We start from the raw sequence: 21,947 nt of genomic DNA on the forward strand, positions 1-21,947 counted from the left end.
AATGCGCGATGACGCAATGTAAAAATTATATAAGAACGAACGCATCTACACAATAATGTACGTACGATTGAGCTGTCAATCTTGAAATTGTAAATACATATTTGTCCTTTTTTAATATAAAGAACAAGAAATGACTCCTAGAGTGTATACATCGAACGCTATGTCGGTATGACAGGTTTCGTAACCTCTAAAGTGGCTAACTTTAACACTTCATATTTCAATTTGCGGGACAGAGCGACGCTTTTTTGCCAGATTCTTTCGTTTTGTGCAAAATCGCGTCGAATGAATCTATTTTTAAGAAAAACGGAGATAGGGGACCTAAACTAAACACTTATCCTATTTAATTCCAACATGCTAAAATAGGGCGCTAGTGTACGGGGTAGGAGGGGGGGAGGAGTTCGACAGTCCCACGAGAAAAGCTTGGTCGCCTGGGTTTTTCTCTGAGAAATTCTCTTTGATGATATACGCTCTCTGATATTTATATGCGTGTATATATCGAATTATAAATTTTATACTATACTTTAAACAGTCATAAGTATAGCATAAGTTTTGAAAAATGAGTAAAATAAAGCAAAGTTATTCTAAATGCAGTGTTAAAGGATGTAAGAATAATACTAAAAACTCACAATGTAGTTTTTTTTATTATCCCAAAGATATTGAAAGGTAAGTTTTTGTAATTTAGAAATTGAGTTATATCAAATTAAGTAAAGAAATCTTATTATGAAATATAATATTCCTAATATTTAGTTTTATATTATAAATTATGTTTTTAAGAGCAAAGCAATGGGCTATCGCATGTCTTCGGGAAGATCTCGCGTCTAAAGCACATCTATTGTATAATTCCTATAGAGTTTGCGGCGATCATTTTGAAAAAATCATGTTCAAAAATGACTTGAAAAATAGATTACATTCTCATGCGTTTCCAACTCTAAAAATCACAAATAATGAAAATGATCAAAATGTTCCGGTTAGTATGTTATATAGGTAATATAGACATATAGTGACATGCAGAATACATTTACACATACAATTATAAAAAATTAATTATAAAAAATATGAACTAAATAGATTCTCTTTTTAAATTTAATATTCATAGGATGAATAATTGATTAATTGGGATCACATTCTTATTGACTACAGCAATTAGAAATTCATCAATTTGTGTAAATGGAATCAGTTATGTCCAATCGCAACATAATAATAGAGAAGACTACATTTCTGTTGAACAACTTTTTCAAATTATCATATATGATAAATTTTTGACTTGTTAAAATATAATGTAATATAATTCTTACAATTTCTAATTATAATAATTTGATTTTATAGACTAATACATATTTATTAATCTTATTATAATTGCTTAATTAATATTCAAGATTAATATTCAGAAATAGTTCCATCATTTTGACAGCTATTGGTTATAATGATATACATGTGATACAAATATAAATATAAATTTAATTATAAGATTTTATATATATATATATAAAATATACATACATATACATATTATATATACATACATACATCATCATACATACATACATACATACATTTCTGTATACATATGAAATTTTTGTTTCGACTTTTATATCATATTAAGTATCTATTTTAATTTTAAGAACTGAATATTTTCTTCATGTAATCTTCTAATTCGTCAATATCGGTTTTATAGGTACACACTACAAAATTTTTATATAAAGACAATATTAATGCAACATGATAGGTCTGGATTCCAGATTAAAATAATAAATGACAAAAAAGCCATAAAAGCATCTAAATTAAAAACATTTGTCTCTTTTCAATTCCTGTTACTCTCGTGGTCTAGATAGGAAACTACTGTCGTGATAGCGTAAGATGGCGCTGATGAGATGCGCGCGCTGTCGCGTTGTGTCATGGACTATAAAAATATAAGAGGGTGTCCCTACAATTTGAGATTTAACAAAAGTGAGATAGAAAGTTTTGGCAGCCTGAGAGGTCATGGACGCGTTTTACCTGTACCCTTGTTCGCGTAGATAATGTGCACGTTTTTGTGGTTCTCTTCCGTGCTAGATGCAAAAATGATAAAGATGGACAGTCGTGTTCATATCGTCTGTCTTTATCACTCTTGCGTCTAGCACAGAAGAGAACCACAAAAATATGCACATTATCTACGCGAATAAGGGTACAGCTAAAACGTGTCCATGACCACTCTCAGGCTGCTCTCTGGTGTCCAATTGCAACGTCGTCAATGGGACGTTCCTTTGTTTTGACATTTAAAGAAACACGTCAGTGTGTAGGGTGATTTTGACAGATTTCTTAAAGATCAGCAAAGGCAATTAATCGAGCCACAAAGATGGAGTCAGACGAAATTGAGGGAGCGTCGAAATCAGGAACATATATTCGAAACGACAAAAATACCGTCATCGATTACGACGAAGACAGAGTAAGGTTAGAATTAATTATGCTCAGAGTTAAATATTTACGAATATACGTGTTATTCGCGTAATAATTGGTTGTGTTCAGTGAACACAACGGTTGCACAATGATTAAATAACGGTTTCATTAACGGAATTCATTAACGTAATTGATCTAAATTTAAAGATCTAACAGTAAAGATCAATCATTGACCATTCATTTATTGTTGGTTTCACTGAAGCAGTTATTGTTGCAGTGTATACTTTAAAGAGTAAATTATTTTTTGCATTTGTCCATTCTAAATAGTTAGAAAATCGGTTTGTCGAAGTTGCTGATTATCAATAATTGTTCGTAAATGTTCAACATTGCTTATATGCTTGTCCGTTTACAGAGGAAAATTTTTTTTTTGGAACTTTTTTCTGAAATATTTTCTAGACAACTTTTATTCTTGTTTTATAATAATTATAATATTGCATTAAGAGTTCAATGCTCAATTTTTAGCCATTACTGAAATGATTTTATTATTTCAGTTGCATGAGATGACTGCGTCTTATTCTGAAATATCATTTGATTCCCAATCCTCGCCACCTATCTCAGAATTAAGATCGCTTATTGACTCTCCAGACATTGACAGTGGAAAATTTTTGGATGATAATCTGGAGAAAATGGGAGGAACAGGTCATAGACCAGATCAATTAAATTTGCGAAGTAGAGGTGACAGTCCAATAGAAAATGACGATCTTGACCCACCAAGTTATCACAAAGCTATGGGTTATTTGCAACTGGAAGGAAAAGTAATGCAGGATGGAGATATGGTATTGTTTGTGACAGAAGATTTAGAAAACAAAATCAAATTGTCTAGTCCTGTAACCAAAAAGGGAGATACTCCATCATTTCCAGGATCTCGGAGCTCAACTCCATGCTTATATAGACAAGCTCTAACTCCACAATTACCACCTCTTGATCACAATGTATTAAATGAATTGGAGATGGAAGCTAGAAAAGTTGCAACTAGTGTGGATGCACTGACTGAAAATCTGGCCGCTATTTTACAAAATGTAAATCATTAATTATTGTATATTCTAGTCATGTCATGTAATTTTACATATTATTTTTAACTTATTCATTCTTGTTTTTAGGCATCTGCTCTTACAGTTGGTTGTTTAGAAACATATAGAGATGCAGTATGTAAAACATGCGACGCGGTGGATCACAATATAAAATCAATGTATCAGTTAATGGCTAAGTGCGAGGAATTGTCTAAATCAATGGGACCAATTTATAAATTAGCAGAGCAAATGTAAGTATCAAATGTTGGCAAATATTTTTCTTTTTTTCAATCTAGACATGCAGAAACTTCTGAGTCCAAGAAAAACTTTAGTTATAAACTATCATTAATATTATAAAATTTTTTATTAATCGAAAGTACAATTCTTATTTATAAAATCAATCAAAAGTGATTAAATATAATTACAATATTAATCTAAAAGGAGAGGATTTTAATTAAATTGCAATATATAAATGCAATATTTGAGTAATGAAGAAAAGAAATATTGTAGCTAATTTCCTTGTGAGAAATTGGATTTTAAATGTAAACCAGCTTACTTTTTAAGCATACTTATATGCATTCATATAGATATATTTTTATTTTATTTGATTTTCAGCAAGGAAATGAAGAGGATGTTGGAATTGTTCGAGAGCGCTATGAATCTGTGAAGCAACATGAACAGAAATTGCATAGTGTGTCACAAATAATTATATTTCCGCGCGTTTTTAGATCTATTATGAAAATGTATTTGCACATTGTTACATATTACATTCATGATATTAGAAAAAAATCTGTTGATGTATTATGCAAATAGAATTATGCATATGCTTTTCTGAGAAGTATGCATATATGCAAGTGAATGTATGTGAATATATATGCATGTTGTGCAATTTTTGTTGAATTTTTATTGTGATATACACAACTGAAAAATATATATATTGATTTTAATAAATGAATAATACATATTTAATGATAGTTAATTTAAGAAACACTGTTAAAAAATTGTTTCAAGATGCGACTATCGTCAAATGGCACATTTTAATTCATATAGATTCCATAATGTTATTAATTTTCAAATTAATTTACATATTTTTACATATGTTAAAAAAATAAATGTTAAATAAAAAGCAGTTAATATATTTTATTATAATTTTCATTGAAAAAAAACAAATATATTTAATACAATTTTCATTCGTATGCTCTGAAGCATAAATTTGTAATTTATTAAACACAAAAATCGAAATTCCATTAGGAAAAAAAGTCATGTTTTAATGCATATGTAATATTGAAGATGATGAAAGTATACTGGTATAGTGAGAGAAACTGAGAGGGAGGAGATTTGACAAGAAGTGAAAGGATGAAAACGGGGGTGGAAAATGGCTCGGAAGGATAGTAGTGACGTCTACTTTGTAACTGTAGACCAATACAGCGTGCAATGAAAGCGGCTCCGGATATCATATTCCGGGATGTGCATTAGCTGTACTGAGCGCCCACCATCGTAACCGTCTCGTTTCATCCTGTATTCCATCGTCGGCGGGCAACTAAATACAATAACGGGATGGATGACTCGGAGGTTAGTGCCGGGGGTTAACGGCTTTCTCGGCAGCGGCGAACCACTTTTCAGTCGCCTTCACCCCCAGCTGAAGTGACGGAGAAGAGGGATGGCGAGAACAAGCCGATCTTCCCTGCTCGCCCCTTTTTACTTGAAAGGAACTCTCTCCTCTGACGCCTTGCACAAAAGATGGTATCAACGATATCGTGACCGTTTCTACGGTCGAAGTGCTCCGTGTGTGCCGTATTTGATAAATGAAAATTCTGAAAAAGGCCCATTAATTGTAACTGCGAGGTGAAAAATTGAGAGGTCCAATGAGAGATCTATAGTATAGAAAATATGTATTTAAAATGAGTCAATTTTATTATTCTAAGAGGATGAACATATATTTGTAAATTATATTATTGCAAGTTTTAATTTAATTTTTATTTATTATATTTATTTTATTTTTTAATCGTTAAATATTGCAAACTATTTAAATTTTTTCTGATTTTATATATCTTATGTGTTTATCTCTGTATTTATATATTTATTTTATATGTATTATATATTTTATATTATATATGTAATTCACACAACAGTGTCTTATGTACGCAATACTGATCTATATATCTTTATGCGAGTCGGTTAGTTGCAAGTATTTAAAATTATCAGATCTCAAAATCGGTTGGAGTGATCAATCCTTAGGCCGGTATTTATAGCCGATTCTTATCTTTAAGATCGTCTTAAATATATATATATATATGTCCTTATATGAAAAATATTTTATCAGATACATCTGATCATGCAACTTCTATGAGATACACTTTGAATAACGCTATGCTAGTAGTATTTGAAATTTGGCAACCATAATTCGAAAAATACTCAATGAAATTGAAACTTATTATACTGTAATGAAAATCTCGATGTTAACAATAATGTACAATAAAAAGTAGAAGTTTTTATTTAAAAAAATGAAATTAACTTAGACCTTGGCAACGCCGAGATCAATATTATTATTCAATTTTTTTAAATCTTATCTATCTCTAATGTTTTTCTGAAATCTTTTCTTTAAAATTGCATTGCTTACGAGATATTCGGTTGTATCTAGACTTTTGAAGCATCCCCATATAAATTAATGAAAAAAATAAAATTAAATAGAAACCAAATCGATTGAGTTGAAAATTTTAATAATTTCTATAGGTTTATAGTTAGTTTTATGATTATATTATATGTTTTAATAAATTTGATAGTTATGTGTTGTTAAAAATATACAATGTTAGAGAATAAATGGCGCACGAAACGTGCGCCTGGTAATGCTTTAATACAAATGTATAATATGTATTTGCCTTTTTTTTATTGTTTTATGTCGAGACAACGTTTTTGAGGTATGCACCATACCTCACACAAAGCGATGATCTTTTACATTTTTTTTCCCGTATTCCGTTACGTTTGAAAATTTCACATTTATCTATTCCCGACGCGGAACAATGTCAGCGAGGAACAGTGTAAACTGGTTTTGCGCCGTGCCCCAGCCATGGTCATTGTGGACTCAGGCTGTAAATAATAGCAAGCAAAAAGCTTCCCCGGCCCAACCCGGCGCGTCGCGTCACGATGCGCGCCTCATTTACCGCATTCGTCCAGCGGTAATTATTAAAACCACGATGATTTTAATCCCGGGAGCACGCTAGAGAAAAAAGGAGCAGCGGATGCTCCAATGGCGGACAAACACCTCGTTAATTTATTTTCTCTGACTCGACGGTCATTGAGAGAGAACACGTGCATATATCGGTGGCAATTCCGGAGAAAGCCCTCCCGGGGTAATAATAATATCCAGCGCTGAAATAAAAATGCAAGAACGGTGTAATTGATGCTTTACACGAAGGCATAAAGGAACTATTTCTACGCATTGAATCTATCAGTGTTTTTATAAATAATTTGTATATAGATATGAGATTACACATGCTAATAACAAATGCCAAGCGTACTATAGTAAACTGAAAAAAAAAAAAGAGATTAAGATTTTTCTCTTTTCACTGTTAAATTTTCAGGATTCGGCAAAACGCATTTCAACGAATTATGACATATGGTATATTAGTTGGACCACGATCCATGTGTTTCCATAAAACGAAAGAATTATATAATTATATATTCTTGCGGTTAATTTTCTTCTGAGCACAGTGAAGCAAGCAAAGCGGTAGATTATGTCGCGTGGTGCATCGATCACAGCTCGAGTGTCTCTATAAATGCGCATTGTAAATACAAATCTGTGAAAAGAAGTCGAATAGCTTTTGCTAAAGTCGCTTGCGAGTCTCATATGTCTACATACAGAATTCTGTCTTTTTCCTTGTCATTAATTTCTCTCTCTCTCTCTCTCTCTCTCTCTCTCTCTCTCTCTCTCTCTCTCTCTCTCTCTCTCTCCTCTAAGCAAAGTGCATACTGCTACTTCCTTGGTTGACCTGCATCTTTCAAAAGAAGAAGAGGATAAGCGTAATGACTAAATAAAAGATGGAGCAGCAGATAGCCACTCCGTTTATGCCAGCCCCGGCCGTAACATCGGTATGGTCTCGTGGCAAAGTTCATTTCACACACCAATGTTGCATGGCCAGTACGATAAAATCGCGACAATTATATCTGTTCTTATATGTACGAAATTTGTCGGTTAAAAAAAATATATTTTGATAAAAGCTTGGACTTAAGGTATGAATATGTTGTTTTTTAATTGAGACATTTATAATTTTTAAAATCAAATTTTTTTTCTTATTTTTAATTTCACTTAAAATTTGATACTTTGTTTGATAATCAAATTGATTTCTTTTGATATTATTTTATCTGTGATTCTTATTTAGATTTGCAAGATTTTATTGAAGATAAAACTTCTCTAAAACTAAAAATTTAAATTTGAGTCAAAGGTGTGTCTTAGATTTACCGCGACAAATATCTTTATCAAATATCTTTATTTCGTGACATAATTAAGAGTGTATTAAAATGCAAAATGAATTTTGCGTTCAATCAAATACTTAATCCACAAAAAATATTACAATATTATTATTATAATATTTTTTGTGAATTAAGTATTTGATTGAACGCAAAATTCATTTCGCATTTTTAAATCCAAGATTTCAATTTTTCATTTAAGAATATAATTTTATCTGGGTATTTATACTGTATGTTTCAAGAGGAGAAGTCGCACAAATGTAATACTGTATACAAATGTAAATACCATAATTACTATGTACAATTTTTTTATTATTGTATATTTGAAAAAAAATATTAGCAAAGTTTACATACTTGTAGATCGGAACTGATCGAGAATGCAATAAAAGTGTATCAGTAACGTGAACAAAAACCATGTGAACCAAAACCATGGCGCTCGCGACTATTAAATCAGATAAAGGCTGGGCGAAGCTGCGATAAGTTACAAACAGCCTTTCGTTCTCGATTGCAAAGTTTTACTCATTTCACCGCTTTGATCATTCGCCGTTACAGTCGAGACTTTCTTAATAAATTACTCAGAGACGATATGCGAGTGTCCTCTCGAGGGAGCTTGCTTCTCCATCGGCTGAATCTTGCTAGGAAGATGTGAGATGAAGGGAAGGGGACAAAATCGGGTCTGTGTTTGTGAAAACAGGACCTGGAGGAGGATACTACACGGAGAAAATGAAACGAATGGAGAAACGTGACGGTACACGCATTTCCGGGCTGTCGTTCACGTCGTTTGCGCGAAGAAAGTGGAATTGCCGCGGGTGCAATGCGCGCGGGCGAAAACGGGAACAAAATGAAAAAAAAGAAGAAGAGAGCGAAAACGAAATCGCTCGAAGGATCACAGACTGCTAATTAAAAAAAAAAAAAAAAACTCGGGTGTTACGACGCCCCTGCTTGCTCCCGCGTAAAAGGGGCGCCGTGCTCCCCTTTTCGCGAGGCAGCCGCGTAAGAAACCTTTCGCCTCCTTCCTTTCATTTCCCCATCGGCCTACCACCCCCTTTCGTTCGCCACCCTCTAATGCGCGCCACATACCTCTTTCATCCAATAGCCAATGAGTTACGGGAATTCTACTCTCTTTTTCCGAGGAACTTTGTGTGCAGTTTCTCTTTCCTTTCACACGCTCATACGGATGGAAAGAGAGGGAGGATCTAAAAATATAGGGATAACGTGGCAAAGAGAACACGTGTATGTTACGTTATCTTTTTCACAGCTTCTATCCTCGGAGAAGGGGAACGTAAAAAAGGTTCTTCCTTTAGAATCCTTTTGAAGGGAAATCCCTTAAACCGATTATTAATAAAAACAGCATATCATTTTTGTGCAAAATCTTAACGTTGACTATTGCATATGTCAGATGTGTATTGATTTTATCTATATGAAACACAATTATGAATAAAAAGACTTTACTTATTGTATAAAAATTTAAAAAACTCAAAGAGAATTTGAGTAATTACTGATACTATTTTCAACTTAAGATATCCAAGAGCGTAAAATTAATAATGAGAATTTTAAACTAATGAGATTTTTTTCTAAAATATTTAAGATCAATAAAGATAATAACATAAAATATGAAATTTAATTAAAATATTTTGTAATTTTCTAATTTTTTAAATTAATTTTAATAAATTTAACAATTTTTTTGCTTAGATTTTTTTGTGTACGGGAGTTTTTAATGCTTTTTTATTTTTAATATTATGAAAAATATATATTTTATATTTCTCTATTAATGGTAACTGCTTGTAAATCTTAGAAGAAGCACGTATAGGGAGCGAGAAATGAATTACTTTAAGGAACCTTCAAGAGCCAATTAAATCGTTATTCGCAAATTAAGTTTCGTAATTATGAGTGGGCTTTAGGAAGTGAGCGCGTAAAAGGGTTGGTCGGTAGATTGCAACTAAGGTAGCTCAAACTTTACAACTTTTCAGTTGCTTTTCATACAACTTTTCTTGTTAAGATCGCGATTATAAATTTTTGATTCAGAGCCAAGTATTTCCGACAGACGTATATAATAATATATGATTTTGCATACAAAATTAAAAAAATAATGATAACTATCATTCGTGCAGAATATATATATATATATACAATTTTGTGATAAATTATATTTATGAAGTAATAAAAGTATAAATGACTTTTGAAGATGTGAAAGAAAAAATTTTTATTTATTTTAAATTTGTTATTATTTAATGATACAATTATTTTTAATTATTATAATTAGTATAATTATTTTTAAAAAGGACAGAAAGAGAGAGAGAGAGAGAGAGAGAGAGAGAGAGAGAGAGAGAGAGAGAGAGAGAGAGGAGGAAGAGAGAAGAAGAAATTACTTATATTAGTATTTATTATAACTAATAGTAAGATATGTACATTATTTAAGTAGAAATAAGAATTTATTACGATATGTTGTCAGAAGCGGAGGAAAGAAATCACAAGTATCATCATAACAGACAAACTATAATAAGAAAAGTATATCTCATATAAATTTGCACAACATGCTGCATATTACATAGTGATATTGATATGCGAATCTCTTTAGCAAACCCTCTTTGTCTACAATGCTATGCAATATTATCACATATATATTTTTATATTTTCACGTGCAAAAATTTTTAAAGTATCTTCAAAGTCTATCCAATCGTTGTACCTATTAATTTTTTCTAAAACTTGTAGTGATTTAAAAAAAAAATCCTAAAAAAGAGCTTTTTGACGGCATTTTCTGTAATTAAAGAAGAAATTAAAAAATGTTCCTGTATCACATCGCAACTAGGATATCCAATGGACATCCGGAGGAGCATTCAAAGAACAACGGCTGCTGCAATGTGAGAGGGAGAAAAGAAAGAAAGCAGACAAGCGAGAAAGAGACAGGGAAATGCCACAGCGGTCATACCTGGTGCGGGGTGCATTGTGCAAACTGGCAGAGCGAGCGGAGAGTCCGTTCTCGGTTCCTCGTATTTTCCTCCTTTCTGTTCCTCCCTCGTACGTCTCTCAGCAACCATACTCTCGCTTCTCGGTTGCTCGCGGCGAGCCGCCGATAGCCCCGACAGTCCCTTCGAGTCTTTCTTCTATATGTCGACTCTGCCGCTTCACCGCAACCACCGCACGATTGCCGCACGTTTCTACCGGCCGCCTTTTTTCCATTCGCTCTTTTCCCGCGATGCAACGCGCTGTGGCCTGACGCATTTTCCCGCCGTATGGCTTTTCCTCACTGAAACCGAAACGAGGAGGTGGCCGTCAGATAGGAAACCACATGTTGCGGTTTTTCATGCCGCTCGCTCTTTCGTACCGTGATATCTCTGACGTGCTCGCCTCTCACCTTGCTCGGGAAAATCTAATGGAATTTTTTATATTTTTCCGGCTATAGGTTGAGCAGGGTCTAATGAGAATCCGACCAGCCCTCGGGTAAGTTGGCTAAGTCGATCTCTCTCGCGCCTTTTTATTGCCGTCGAGTAATTCTTCTTCGCGCCATTATTCCTGCGTTTAATTCACAAACCGTCGCGAGCTTCTCTTCCTCTTTCGACTCTTACATACGTAACTGAATTACAATTTATTCGATTTAACGCGCGTGTTTATTCATGCGATATGTTTAAGATGTTTTCATCTCTTGCGCGAAAGAAAAGTGTCATTTTATAGAAAAAAAAAAAAAAAAACGTCGATTTCTTTTTCATCCAAACAAGAAGAGACACACATAGTAAGCGTCGTACAGTAGTATTATGAAAATTCGTTACAACTGTAAATCATCACTATCATCAGGATAGTTACAGGACATACGCTGCATTTAAATTGTTCCTCCTTCGTTATTTCGACTCTGTCGTTCTTCTGCGTCTATTTTCCACGAATGTAAGATAGCTCCGAGCTCCATCCTTTCCTTTTCCTCCTCCTCTCCTTTTCTTCTCTCCCTCGAATTTATTTTATGCTTATTCCGATTTCGGAATAGTCCTTTCTTTCTCTTTCTCCTTTGTGCCGCGTTTGATGGATAGTCACCGCTCACGCTCCATTGCTCTTTCTCACTATCGAACTCGCGCGTCCATCTTCATTGCACGCGCCGATTCGCGCGTCCTCTATCTCTCTCTTTGTCTCTTCCCTTCTTCTCTCACTCGCCTCGCGCATCTTCGGTCTTCGTCGGCCGTGCGCCGAGTGCTCGCTTTCTCTTTCACTCACGTGCAGCGCGGTTCCCACTCCCATTGGACCGCCGGGCGACCACCACTCGGCGCTCACTTCAGTCTGCTTCAGTCTACGCCGAGTCGTCACGCGCGTTGGTTCAGATTTCTTTTTGGTTTTGAATCGTCGTGCCGCGTCACGTATCGTTCGCCTGTCGTTTGCCTGTTTCTTCGCCAAACAAAACGCTCGCGAAAACGTTTTTAATTAAAGACGTGTCCAATTTTGAAGCGAAAACTGTCGCAGGCGGCAGCATGGTGGATCCGCGGAGTGATGATCCGACATCGCGTCCCGTGTGAAGTGCATCGCTCTTTATCCAGCTGGATCAACAGCGATCAAGTGAGACGGTTAGTGACGAGTGTCGCGCACTCGACCGCTCCTCTCTCATTGTATTATTGTTGATTATTACTGTTCTACTCTGTTTCGTTCTGCTCTGTTCTGCTCTGCCGCGTACTTTGCTGCGCGCACTATTCATCCTGTGACACGGATACTTAGGATCGTCAGGCATTAGATAGGACGGGACGGACCGTCGACCAGTCGTCGGACCGCGCAACATGGACTTCATAATATTAAAGGTAAGATCTCTCCTTTTGTTACGTTTGCAAAAGTCTGCTAATTTCAGTTGCTACGCGTAGAGAAATTTATTTCTATTTAGATGTGGAATATTCCTATTGCGACAATGCATCGCGATGTAAACAAACCATCGTTTTGGTATGGCAATAAATAATTTTCGAATATTGCCACATTATCCTATTCAGTTCTAAATAATAATAATAATAAGAATATAAGCCATTTTGAAATGATACCGTGCACAAAAAATTTGTCTTATTTAGAATAATTTCTTGCTATTTCTCGCTATATATCACGATATATCACATTTTTTTATATTCGTCTATTATTATAGACTAATTTTAAGATCTTGTCACGCATATAAATTTATTTTTCTTTCTATCGTGATATATGTATATTTCACTAATCCAATTGCATTAATTAGTTAATTTTGAATTACTGTATATAAAAAAATTTACTTGTTTTCGCATGACAGGTATTAGTATGTTTTATTATCGTTTTACTACAGCAGTAAACAAAATTCGAAATGAAGAATTTATAAAAAAATTCGAAAGCATTCATAAAAATCCAAAAAGAATTCCTTGCTTGATTTGTTTCTGCTATCACGATACATCTTTCTGATTACATTATTAAATTCGCTTTTACAAGTACCGTAAGAGTCATCTGGAAAAGGTGTTCTTGTTCGATTTTAGAAAATTATATTGTCATGGTATTGAACATTTTTCGTTATCTAGATGGTACGTGTCGAAAGGAAAACCGTTTTATCTTGCGAAATTGGCGAATAGAAGCCGAATCGTCTGTGATCTCTCAATGAGTAGACGCAACGAGAACTTGCCCTTGAAGGGCAACGCGCGTTGTATTCTCGAGTGTTCATCGCGCCAAACGTGCCTTATCCTTGTTCATATCACACCACTCGAGACAAGCCGTGCACTTGGCCTGTGTGGAGGAAGTTACGAACACGTTGCGCGAACAAAAACGAGCAATCCGCTCGTTAACTCGTTTGTATCGTGTCGGACGACGCGCTATCGAGCTCGGTGTCGATTACTATCGAAACGGTCATAGTAAAAAAATTTATTTACTAAAACAACTCCCTCGTTTCTTTGTTTTTATCGAGACCTGTGCGACGCATTCTCGGTCCGTTCATTTGTTTATTTGTCGAAAAAAGAAAACCTTGTAAATGGTTTGGAAATAGATTTTTAAAGATGAATATCGGTGAGTTCTGAAATTAGTATGAATGAGAGACAAACGTATGTCACATATTGAAAAACGTTACGTTAATTTTATAAGTATAAGAGAAACTGTGCATTTTTAATTGATGACGAAATGCTGCACGATAAAAAGTGTGATTTTCACGATAGGCATCTAACGAGAGACGAATATGGAGAATGTTACATGTATCTCGCGTCGCATTAGGCCGTAGTGAGTTATTAATGCCGTTGTTTCAACTGTGTCGTGTTAAAAGCCGGATCGGAGTGTCCTGTAGGACAAGAACGAAATCGATTAAGCGCTGATAACATCCATTTCCGTGTTCTCGGCCGCGTCGCGATTTGAATAACGGTCATTCGGTGACAATTCGTCTATTTCAACGAAATTACATTTTACACGGTGTAAATGCGCGTGCGCGCTCCAGAGTGTTCTGGCACGGAACGGAGCAAAACGTATTACGATGCATTTACATCGTGAGTAATAATACACGTGACATATATAGACTCGCGGTCCAGACGTAAATACCGCACCATTAAGCGACCCGCTGCCATTGGCGCGCCGAATAAGTTCGCGAAAACGCGCCGGTATAAAATGAATATTTGTATAACGTATTGAACAAATACGAATCGAGAGCCATGACGAGTGCCGCTCTGCAAGTATATATTGGATCCAATATACTTACTCACCCATCGCGCCGAGTTTGGAGTCGGGAAAAGACCCGAACTTGTTTACCTTCGCCAGTTGGAAATTGACACAGCTCGCTAGAAAATTATCGTTATTACGTGTTACAGTTTACAGTTAACACATGGTTATGCGCATGGCAAAAAATATCGAATATGGAAGTTATTGCGGATTGATGCATTCAATAAAATTTGCAAAAAATCCAGAAACAAAAAACCCACAATTGAAAATTTTCTATTTCTATATTTTTTTTCTAAAAATTCTGATTTGATTTTTACAAATTTTGAAATTTTTTTAAAAATAAATGCACTAAAATTCAATCCAGTTTTAAAAGAGTACACAGTTTTAAAAAATTATTATTTTAAAGTTATGAATAAAGTTGCAAAGTTATAAAAATTGCAAAAGAAAACTTTTCAAACTTTCAAACTTTATATAAAATTCAGAAAAAAATTTGTTTAGAAAAAACATTAATTGAAATAATCAAACATATTCCGCCCCCCCCAAAATAAAAGAAATTAACTATATTAATTTGATGATGAAGAAAAAGATAATTTTGCCTTTTGATTTCACATATTTCTCCTTAAGAATTAAAATGTTTAATAAAGTATAAAATAAATTTTGATAAATCTTTGGCAAGGAGATAATTTTATTGATATTTCCAATTATTCTAACTAATATCTTTTATTTATGTTATAAAAATTGTATTTGTGTGAAAAAATGGTTATTTCTTTTATCCTGTTCCGTATCCACTAACAAAGAATCTTTGTTAGTGGATACGATGGCATCATTCGAAAGGGTTAAAGATCTTAAATATGCGATTGCTTCAGAGGTTCAGAGGTTAAATATCTTGCATTTTGCATTCTACTTGTCCCCCTCCTCTCCCCTTCTCTTCTTTCTTTTTATCTTTTTCGTTAAATCTCTGGAGCTCACAGTCACATAATTATGTCCTAATTATCGTCGCCGAGTTTTATGCCCGGATGTTGAAATTTCGCCATAACAAACATCTGCATTTTTAGGTGATGTGCATCCTTCTGCATCGTTGCTGATATATATTTTACAGAACTAAAATCTAGTCAGTTTCAGTGATGTTTCATAATATTTTTTTTTTCGTGGAACCTGCAAGTAAAATATTTCTGGCAAGCGACCTTTTGAAACAATAAAAATTTGTGTTAAATTTAGTTAGAAAGTGTCGATAATACCTAGACACTTATTTCGTGGAAAATTATTTCGTGTTAGATCATTCGATAAAAGTCGAAAAAGTTCGATAAAATTCGATAAAAGTTCGAATCTACATTCTCAGAAAAAATGCTTATGAAGACTCATATTTTAATATAATTGAAGGCCAAGAAGGACATTTTGTATCACAAATATAATTTAAAGAAAAAGTTTTAAGAACTGCGTGATGATGACATTTTCCATAATCTGTTCATAATGTATGTTTTGAGATGATTTTAAACCTTGAAATTAAAATATATATATTTCACAGCACAGATTTTTAATTTTTATGGGTATTTTTACGGAGCACTTCTTGGCATGTTGTCTTGCGACATCAATTGGTAAACTTTATTTCCAAAGGTTGCTCCCGGATATAACCAAGGAAGTTAACCATACCGTTAACGACACATGACGATCATATTTGAGCGAATATTCGGGAATATCCCTTACAAATTTATTTCTATAGTTTATACAAATAGTGCTTTCGAGGAAATAAAACGAAGAACGGACGCAAACTTTTTCATAGCATCGCGATGCGTTGTTTTTGATATATTATTGTTATTGGGAAATTACACTGATTTGCTTTAGTTATTTTATACAAATACATTAATTTTATATGATAATTAAATCACATTTCTGAAGTTTTGTTGATCTAAAAATGTATTCTGGAATATATTTTTTGACATATCAATATATTTACATATTACATTACATATTACATTGTATACATTATTCTACATAATTTTACTTAGTGAATAGATAAATATATTAATAATATATTTAAATAAATTGATGAATTTAGTGTATAATTTAGTATATATATATATATATATATATATATATAAAGGAATATGGATAAATAGTCTTCAATTTTGTAATTAAAATAAAATTCCTTTCAAAGTTGTATTAAAATAATATTTTGCATTTGAAAAATACATTTTTTAGAATGTTTTTTGAATATATACTTATTTTTTATGATTTTAAACAATATTTATATTTTATAAGACATTATTATTTTGTCTTTTCATATTCTATTTTGAAATGGATATCTGAATATTCTTAATGTTTTGGCAAATCCTTAAAAGAAATAGTATAACATTGGTTTCGGAGAGTTGTAATCCATCACTCTCGATTCATGAAAGAGACGTGCCACGATTACGTACTAGGATTCTGCAGTGATACATAATTGATCGCAAAGGTGAAACGCGAAGTGGCCAGTGGAAATTCGCAATTTCCGTTTGGCTCAAGTAGAAAGTTACGACCGGCTTGATAGAGTTTCGTCGTTTTCTTCCTGTCCTCTAAGATTTGCAGTAGCGACGCTGGAGTTTCGAAGCTTTTTGCGTCGCAATTGCACGTACATATACTACGATATGGTCGCGACATCCACAAGTACTTTTACCTCGATAAGTACCATCATTATAACTTAACACGCTTATCATTCCGAGAAGCGAGGTGTACGATAAACAATGATAAACGGGTTTCTATGGAGCTGCCGGTGGTTTACTGCATATCAAACCATTCGTCACGAAGAGAGATAGGGTAGATAGGGTAGAGAGGAGGGTAGCTCCTTTTGGAGCTGCTTTTTCTTGGAATATTTTACCACGTATTCATATTTTTATTCACTTATTATTTCTTTTAGGGTTGGAATGTTATTTAAATATGACATATCCAAGTGCAATTTATGCAAGTTATACGAGATATGATTTAAAGTAATTCATTAAAATAATATAAAAAAAAAAACTTCTAAATTTACAGAAAAAATAATTTAAACAAAAGTTGTACAATTCCAATTAAATTTTTATTTGCATATCTGATTGCAGCTCTTGATGAGAACAATTTAATTGTGGCACAATAGTATAAAAAATAGGTAGTATTTTTTATAATTTAGGCGGAAACATCTCTCTTTTTCTCTCTTCTTTTAAGTATATAATATAATGCATCGTAAAATTAACCGTATTTATTAACTGTATTTATGAAGTACTCAATTCCCCAAATCTAACGTAACCGTTTATTTCTTGCAGTAGGTAGATCCTCCTTTACGGCATGCACGCAGAGTCTGGGGATCAAATGAAAAAAATATACCGAGCGCTTATACACATAAGCGCGATCTATAAGCGAGTATAGGGAAGTATAAATCTAGGATGAGAGCAGTTTGTAAAAGCTAGGAACTCTGCAACAGAGGGACCACCACCCACATGTGCCGCGTGCACATACTACGCGCGCGCACGTACTACCTCATTTATCTCCGACTCCGATCGTGGTGCATTTATCATGCGGCTGCTCTCTTTCGAGAGACGTTTGTACCCTCAAGTTTTGCGTACGGACGCACAGACAGACTTTTTAATCCGCGCGCATTCTACAATCCCCGTGAAAATTTTCAAAGTAAACCGCTCTACACACCTAAAAGTTTGCTTGATTAACGTACCTCTTTTCAAATTTAGGATTACTCGTTTTTCAAGCTTAATATTTTAATTGCTATATACTAATGTCACAGCATAGTAGTACGAACTATACTACGAACATAATAATGTAACTGTTTGTTTTGTTAACTGTGCCTTATATCATGGCCAGCTGTGATTACGCAGCGTCCAATGTTTAGTAGTGATTTTATTTTGCAAAAAATTATATTTCTAAAATGCTTTGCGTTATTTTAGAACAATAAATTAGAACTAGTATATTTCTAGTATATTTATTTTATCGATACGATTCGCCAATATTTTTTTTTTTTTTTTTATTATTGAGGGTTCAACTTGATATGTTAAATTGATCCTTTCAACTTTAATTTAATTTCCTGTTAAGCGTTTTTAACAACTAAATTCCAGAGCAATAAATTAACACTAAATTTTTTAATAGATGCAAAACTTGATTTGCGTTAATGGGGATTAATATGGACTTTAAATTAAAAAAAATTTTTTTTACAAAAATTTCGGGGACTTGTAGTATAAATTAATTCCTTGACATTGATAATAAGGCAAGAGTAGAGTGTCACATCTAACATTATTGATAATAAACTATTTAAAATAAGAGTCTGAAAATGTTTATGCAAACCTTATGCAAGATCTTATTTGCAATTTATCATCAAGTACGTTTTTTTTTTCTTTTCATTTCTTCTATTTGCTAAAAATGAAACTGATATACTTAAGATTAATTATTGCTTCTGTTAATTTGTCGCCATAAATAAATCATTAATTATTGAACTGCATCGTGCCTAATTCATGAATCGCAAATTATATTCCTTTGCTATGCAAATATTTAATAGTTTAATTTGAAATTATTTTCGTCTGTCGGCACGTCGGAAAAAATATTTTGTATGAATTAATTAAAATGATGTAACAAAAAAAGCTATATTTGCATAATTGTAATATATATATATATATAAAATACAATGTTATGCATAATAAAATATACATAATGTATAAATATATTATGTAATTATATTTATGTGCATAAATCTACTTCAGATATATATATATTTTTTTTATTAAATCATAATTATATTAAATTTAAATGAAAATTAAGAATTTCACAAAGTTTATTCCCCTTTGAATTTTCATATTAAAAAGAGGTGCTAATGATAACTTTAAATAATGCACTTTGTTGGGAACGGCATTATTGCACATTATTTATTCAAATTGGCACGGACGCACGTACTGCTGCCAGTTGCAACATGTAGGCTCAAAATTAATGAAGGTTCACTCGACACCTAATGAATGAAACGTACATATTCACGCGCAGTGTTTCTTCACTCGAGGCTGAAAAACGGAAAAAGAAGATATCGAGTGTCGTAATCAGAGCAATTGATCGGATATATTCGTAGTAACGTAGAATAGAAGAGATCTCTCGATTCAGTCAGTTTAAAATGATTGTTAAGAACTCATGCACGTTGTTTTCGAAGTGGCGCATAATAAGACAAGAAGGATGTGGCAGGCAAAGGAAGAAAAAAAAGGATCAGGATAAGGGAGAGGGGAAATGGGAGATAATGAAATGAAAATTGCAACAGGAATCATTATCATGGCTTTCGAAGTGCCACCGATGCGTGCTCGAGAATATATATCTCGTTTCGCGCTCTTCAGTCGATTCGGACGATTACCCATTGTAATTTCCATAATGGCCGTCATACCGACGGTAATTTTATGGCATGCTGTTCATCTTTTGCCATCGGAGTGACAGCCTTGCCATGTTGTCATCTGAAATCTCTCGGGAAACGAGTATTCGAGGGGCAAGCACTTTCCCTTTATATAAAAATAAATATCTATTGAATAAATAAAAAAAAAAACAAAATTAGATGTTATAATTTAACATTTCAAGAAACAACACATTTAAAAAATATATTACAATAATTATTAGATATTATTATATCATATGTATCAAGATTATCTATAGTAAAGCTTTAAGTTTTGCTATGTATATGCTATGTGTATCTCGAAATATATTCGTTAATCAATATAACATTCAAATATCACTGCGTTGAATTACTCGTTCCATTTGGTAAAAATTTGAACTTACAATTAGATACTTTTGTGTCTTTTTTTTCATTGTAATGATGCTTCTTAGAGATGTCAATTAGATGTCGCTTGGGCTAGCAAGAGTAAATTTACATTATAAAATTAGACGCCTTGACTTAATTGGTATTAAAATGTTCTTTTATTAATGTACTTTAAGGATATCAAGTCGCTGAATTAGGTGCTCATTTGATGAAGTTAAAAAATTTCAACTTAAACGCCAGTCGAGCGATATTGAATCAGTCCCTTCTGCAATATTTTTTTAATTTTCTGCTAAATGACTCGAGCGTCTAATTTAATTCCAACACTTAATTAGCACCTAATTAGCATTTAATTTTGCAATATATTAAATTTTATTTAGCGCTGACGGAAAGACTAAATTAATAGGAATATAAAAATAAATGCATATTACAATTTTCTTAATTGGGAAATATAAAAATATAACAATGTTTTAGCATTTCTTTTATTCACTGGATTTTATAAAGAGTGAAATAATTTCTGCAAAACATCGTTCAGAATTCTCGTATTTACTATATCACGCTCGTTCATAATGGGAGTGGTGAATTGAGCCACATTTCCACGAGATATGACAATTTCTCGCATTTGTTCTCGGGGTATGAAGCGCGCCGCACGACTGCAAGAATGTGAACAAATATCTTTTTTACCTGGGAAATCTGGCGCACTATAGAAACGAGCACAAAAAACAGAGTTGGTTATGAGAGATACGGTTGCCGTCTGTAACGATTGAGTCTTGGCAACGAATAAAGCGTTCTTTTTTAAGAAAATATGGCAATACATGGCATTTTGTTTATTTGTTTTCTTTGCCTCGTTTTCGTTTAATCATCAGCCAGTGTAACATGAAATAACAGTTTTGCCGAAGTATAACAAAATTATTCTAATCATTTATTCGAACAACTTATATATAAATATTTTAAAAGTCCAACAAAATTATTTTCAGACATGTTTTTCAGTCAAGTTTTAAATACTTTGACAAAATTGTTATTTTCGTGCATTAGAAATATAAAATACAAGAATTACGAGATTAAATAAAAAGATTGTTTTTCCCGTAACATTATCGGTGGAAAAAGATTAAGCGTTCATTTATCGTTTTTTAATAGAAAAATGGAAAATTATTCCATGATTAGCGATCTCGTCTCTCTGAAATTATCTGTTAATCCCCAAGCTGGGGCATACGGCATAATACTATCAAGTGGTTGCCCTGGTACGAAATGATTATAATTTTGACAGGATCGCAAACAGAAATTTTAATCGATAAAACTTGTTTACGCAGAGCATACGTACATTTTTTGTCTGTCTCCGTTTGCATCGCAAATCGTTAACATTCCAAAACATTCACGATTGCGAGGGGAGAACGGACTAGCAACCAAGGGTTACGATCCTGTTTTTCCTCGACAGCAATGTCGCTAAAAATTATTAGTTCCATTCGCACCTCCACCTCCGTTCCCATCGTTGTTTATGAGGAGCTGTAAAACGCGTCGCTTGTGCATACAAATGCGTTTCAGTATGTATTTTCGTCGATTTTCTACACGACAACAGGGACCAAAGCTGGAAAAGGAGAGGGGAGGGGGAGGGGGAGGGGGAGGAGGAGGAGGAGGAGGAGGAGGAGGCGGAGGCGGAAAGGAGTGCATTAGCCAGAGATGTC

The 21,947-nt window shown here is 33.5% G+C and overlaps 3 protein-coding genes and 1 long non-coding RNA gene across 9 annotated transcripts in view; 3 read left to right on the plus strand and 1 right to left on the minus strand.

The window, feature by feature from the left end:
* The first annotated feature begins 513 nt into the window (after positions 1–513).
* On the plus strand, positions 514–1,788 carry LOC105425582 (uncharacterized). Of its 2 annotated transcripts, none has more exons than XM_089072029.1 (3): positions 514–663; positions 775–967; positions 1,097–1,788. In XM_089072029.1, the coding sequence occupies exons 1-3, from the start codon at positions 557–559 to the stop codon at positions 1,103–1,105; spliced, it is 309 nt and encodes a 102-aa protein (XP_088928155.1). In that variant the 5' UTR covers positions 514–556; the 3' UTR covers positions 1,106–1,788. The 2 variants fall into 2 exon arrangements, with proteins under 2 accessions (XP_088928155.1, XP_088928154.1); XM_089072028.1 differs by having other exon boundaries at positions 520–663; positions 1,676–1,788.
* A 273-nt stretch (positions 1,789–2,061) lies between these two features.
* On the plus strand, positions 2,062–4,575 carry BORCS6 (BLOC-1 related complex subunit 6). 2 transcript variants are annotated; one of them, XM_089072020.1, is made up of 4 exons: positions 2,062–2,430; positions 2,928–3,455; positions 3,537–3,697; positions 4,062–4,575. In XM_089072020.1, exons 2-4 carry the CDS (start codon positions 2,937–2,939, stop codon positions 4,111–4,113), a joined length of 732 nt encoding a protein of 243 aa, XP_088928146.1. In that variant the 5' UTR covers positions 2,062–2,430; positions 2,928–2,936; the 3' UTR covers positions 4,114–4,575. The 2 variants fall into 2 exon arrangements, with proteins under 2 accessions (XP_088928146.1, XP_011634727.2); XM_011636425.3 differs by having other exon boundaries at positions 2,066–2,425.
* Positions 4,576–5,775: 1,200 nt separating this feature from the next.
* Positions 5,776–12,155, minus strand: LOC148937606 (uncharacterized). 2 transcript variants are annotated; one of them, XR_016138196.1, is made up of 3 exons: positions 11,239–12,155; positions 10,843–11,160; positions 5,776–6,815 (listed from the first exon to the last, which is right to left on the minus strand). It is a non-coding gene; the product is annotated as an uncharacterized LOC148937606 (long non-coding RNA). The 2 variants fall into 2 exon arrangements; XR_016138197.1 differs by lacking the exon at positions 5,776–6,815 and adding an exon at positions 10,213–10,407.
* Positions 12,156–12,196: 41 nt separating this feature from the next.
* Positions 12,197–21,947, plus strand: part of Slip1 (SLo interacting protein 1) — a 161,437-nt gene continuing 151,686 nt past the window's right edge. Inside the window, exons 1-2 of one of the 3 annotated variants that reach the window (XM_089072011.1) lie at positions 12,199–12,457; positions 12,606–12,685. In XM_089072011.1, coding sequence (XP_088928137.1) covers positions 12,665–12,685 — 21 coding nt within the window. In that variant the 5' untranslated portion in view covers positions 12,199–12,457; positions 12,606–12,664. Of the gene's footprint in view, positions 12,686–21,947 lie in introns of all 3 variants that reach the window. The other 2 variants (XM_089072009.1, XM_089072010.1) reach the window with 2 other exon arrangements.

This window comes from Pogonomyrmex barbatus, unplaced genomic scaffold (assembly GCF_055798465.1).
Source record: "Pogonomyrmex barbatus isolate J1 unplaced genomic scaffold, ASM5579846v1 scaffold13, whole genome shotgun sequence".
Lineage (NCBI taxonomy): Eukaryota > Metazoa > Arthropoda > Insecta > Hymenoptera > Formicidae > Pogonomyrmex > Pogonomyrmex barbatus.

Bases quoted from the DNA above. Each gene is read 5' to 3' on its own strand.
- LOC105425582 (XM_089072028.1), top strand. From the start codon at position 557: ATGAGTAAAATAAAGCAAAGTTATTCTAAATGCAGTGTTAAAGGATGT. The intron at 664-774 runs GTAAGTTTTTGT...TATGTTTTTAAG, and splicing joins TATCCCAAAGATATTGAAAG to AGCAAAGCAATGGGCTATCG. The intron at 968-1,675 runs GTTAGTATGTTA...TCGGTTTTATAG, and splicing joins AAAATGATCAAAATGTTCCG to GTACACACTACAAAATTTTT.
- BORCS6 (XM_011636425.3), top strand. From the start codon at position 2,336: ATGGAGTCAGACGAAATTGAGGGAGCGTCGAAATCAGGAACATATATT. The intron at 2,426-2,927 runs GTAAGGTTAGAA...TTATTATTTCAG, and splicing joins TCGATTACGACGAAGACAGA to TTGCATGAGATGACTGCGTC. The intron at 3,456-3,536 runs GTAAATCATTAA...TCTTGTTTTTAG, and splicing joins TGGCCGCTATTTTACAAAAT to GCATCTGCTCTTACAGTTGG.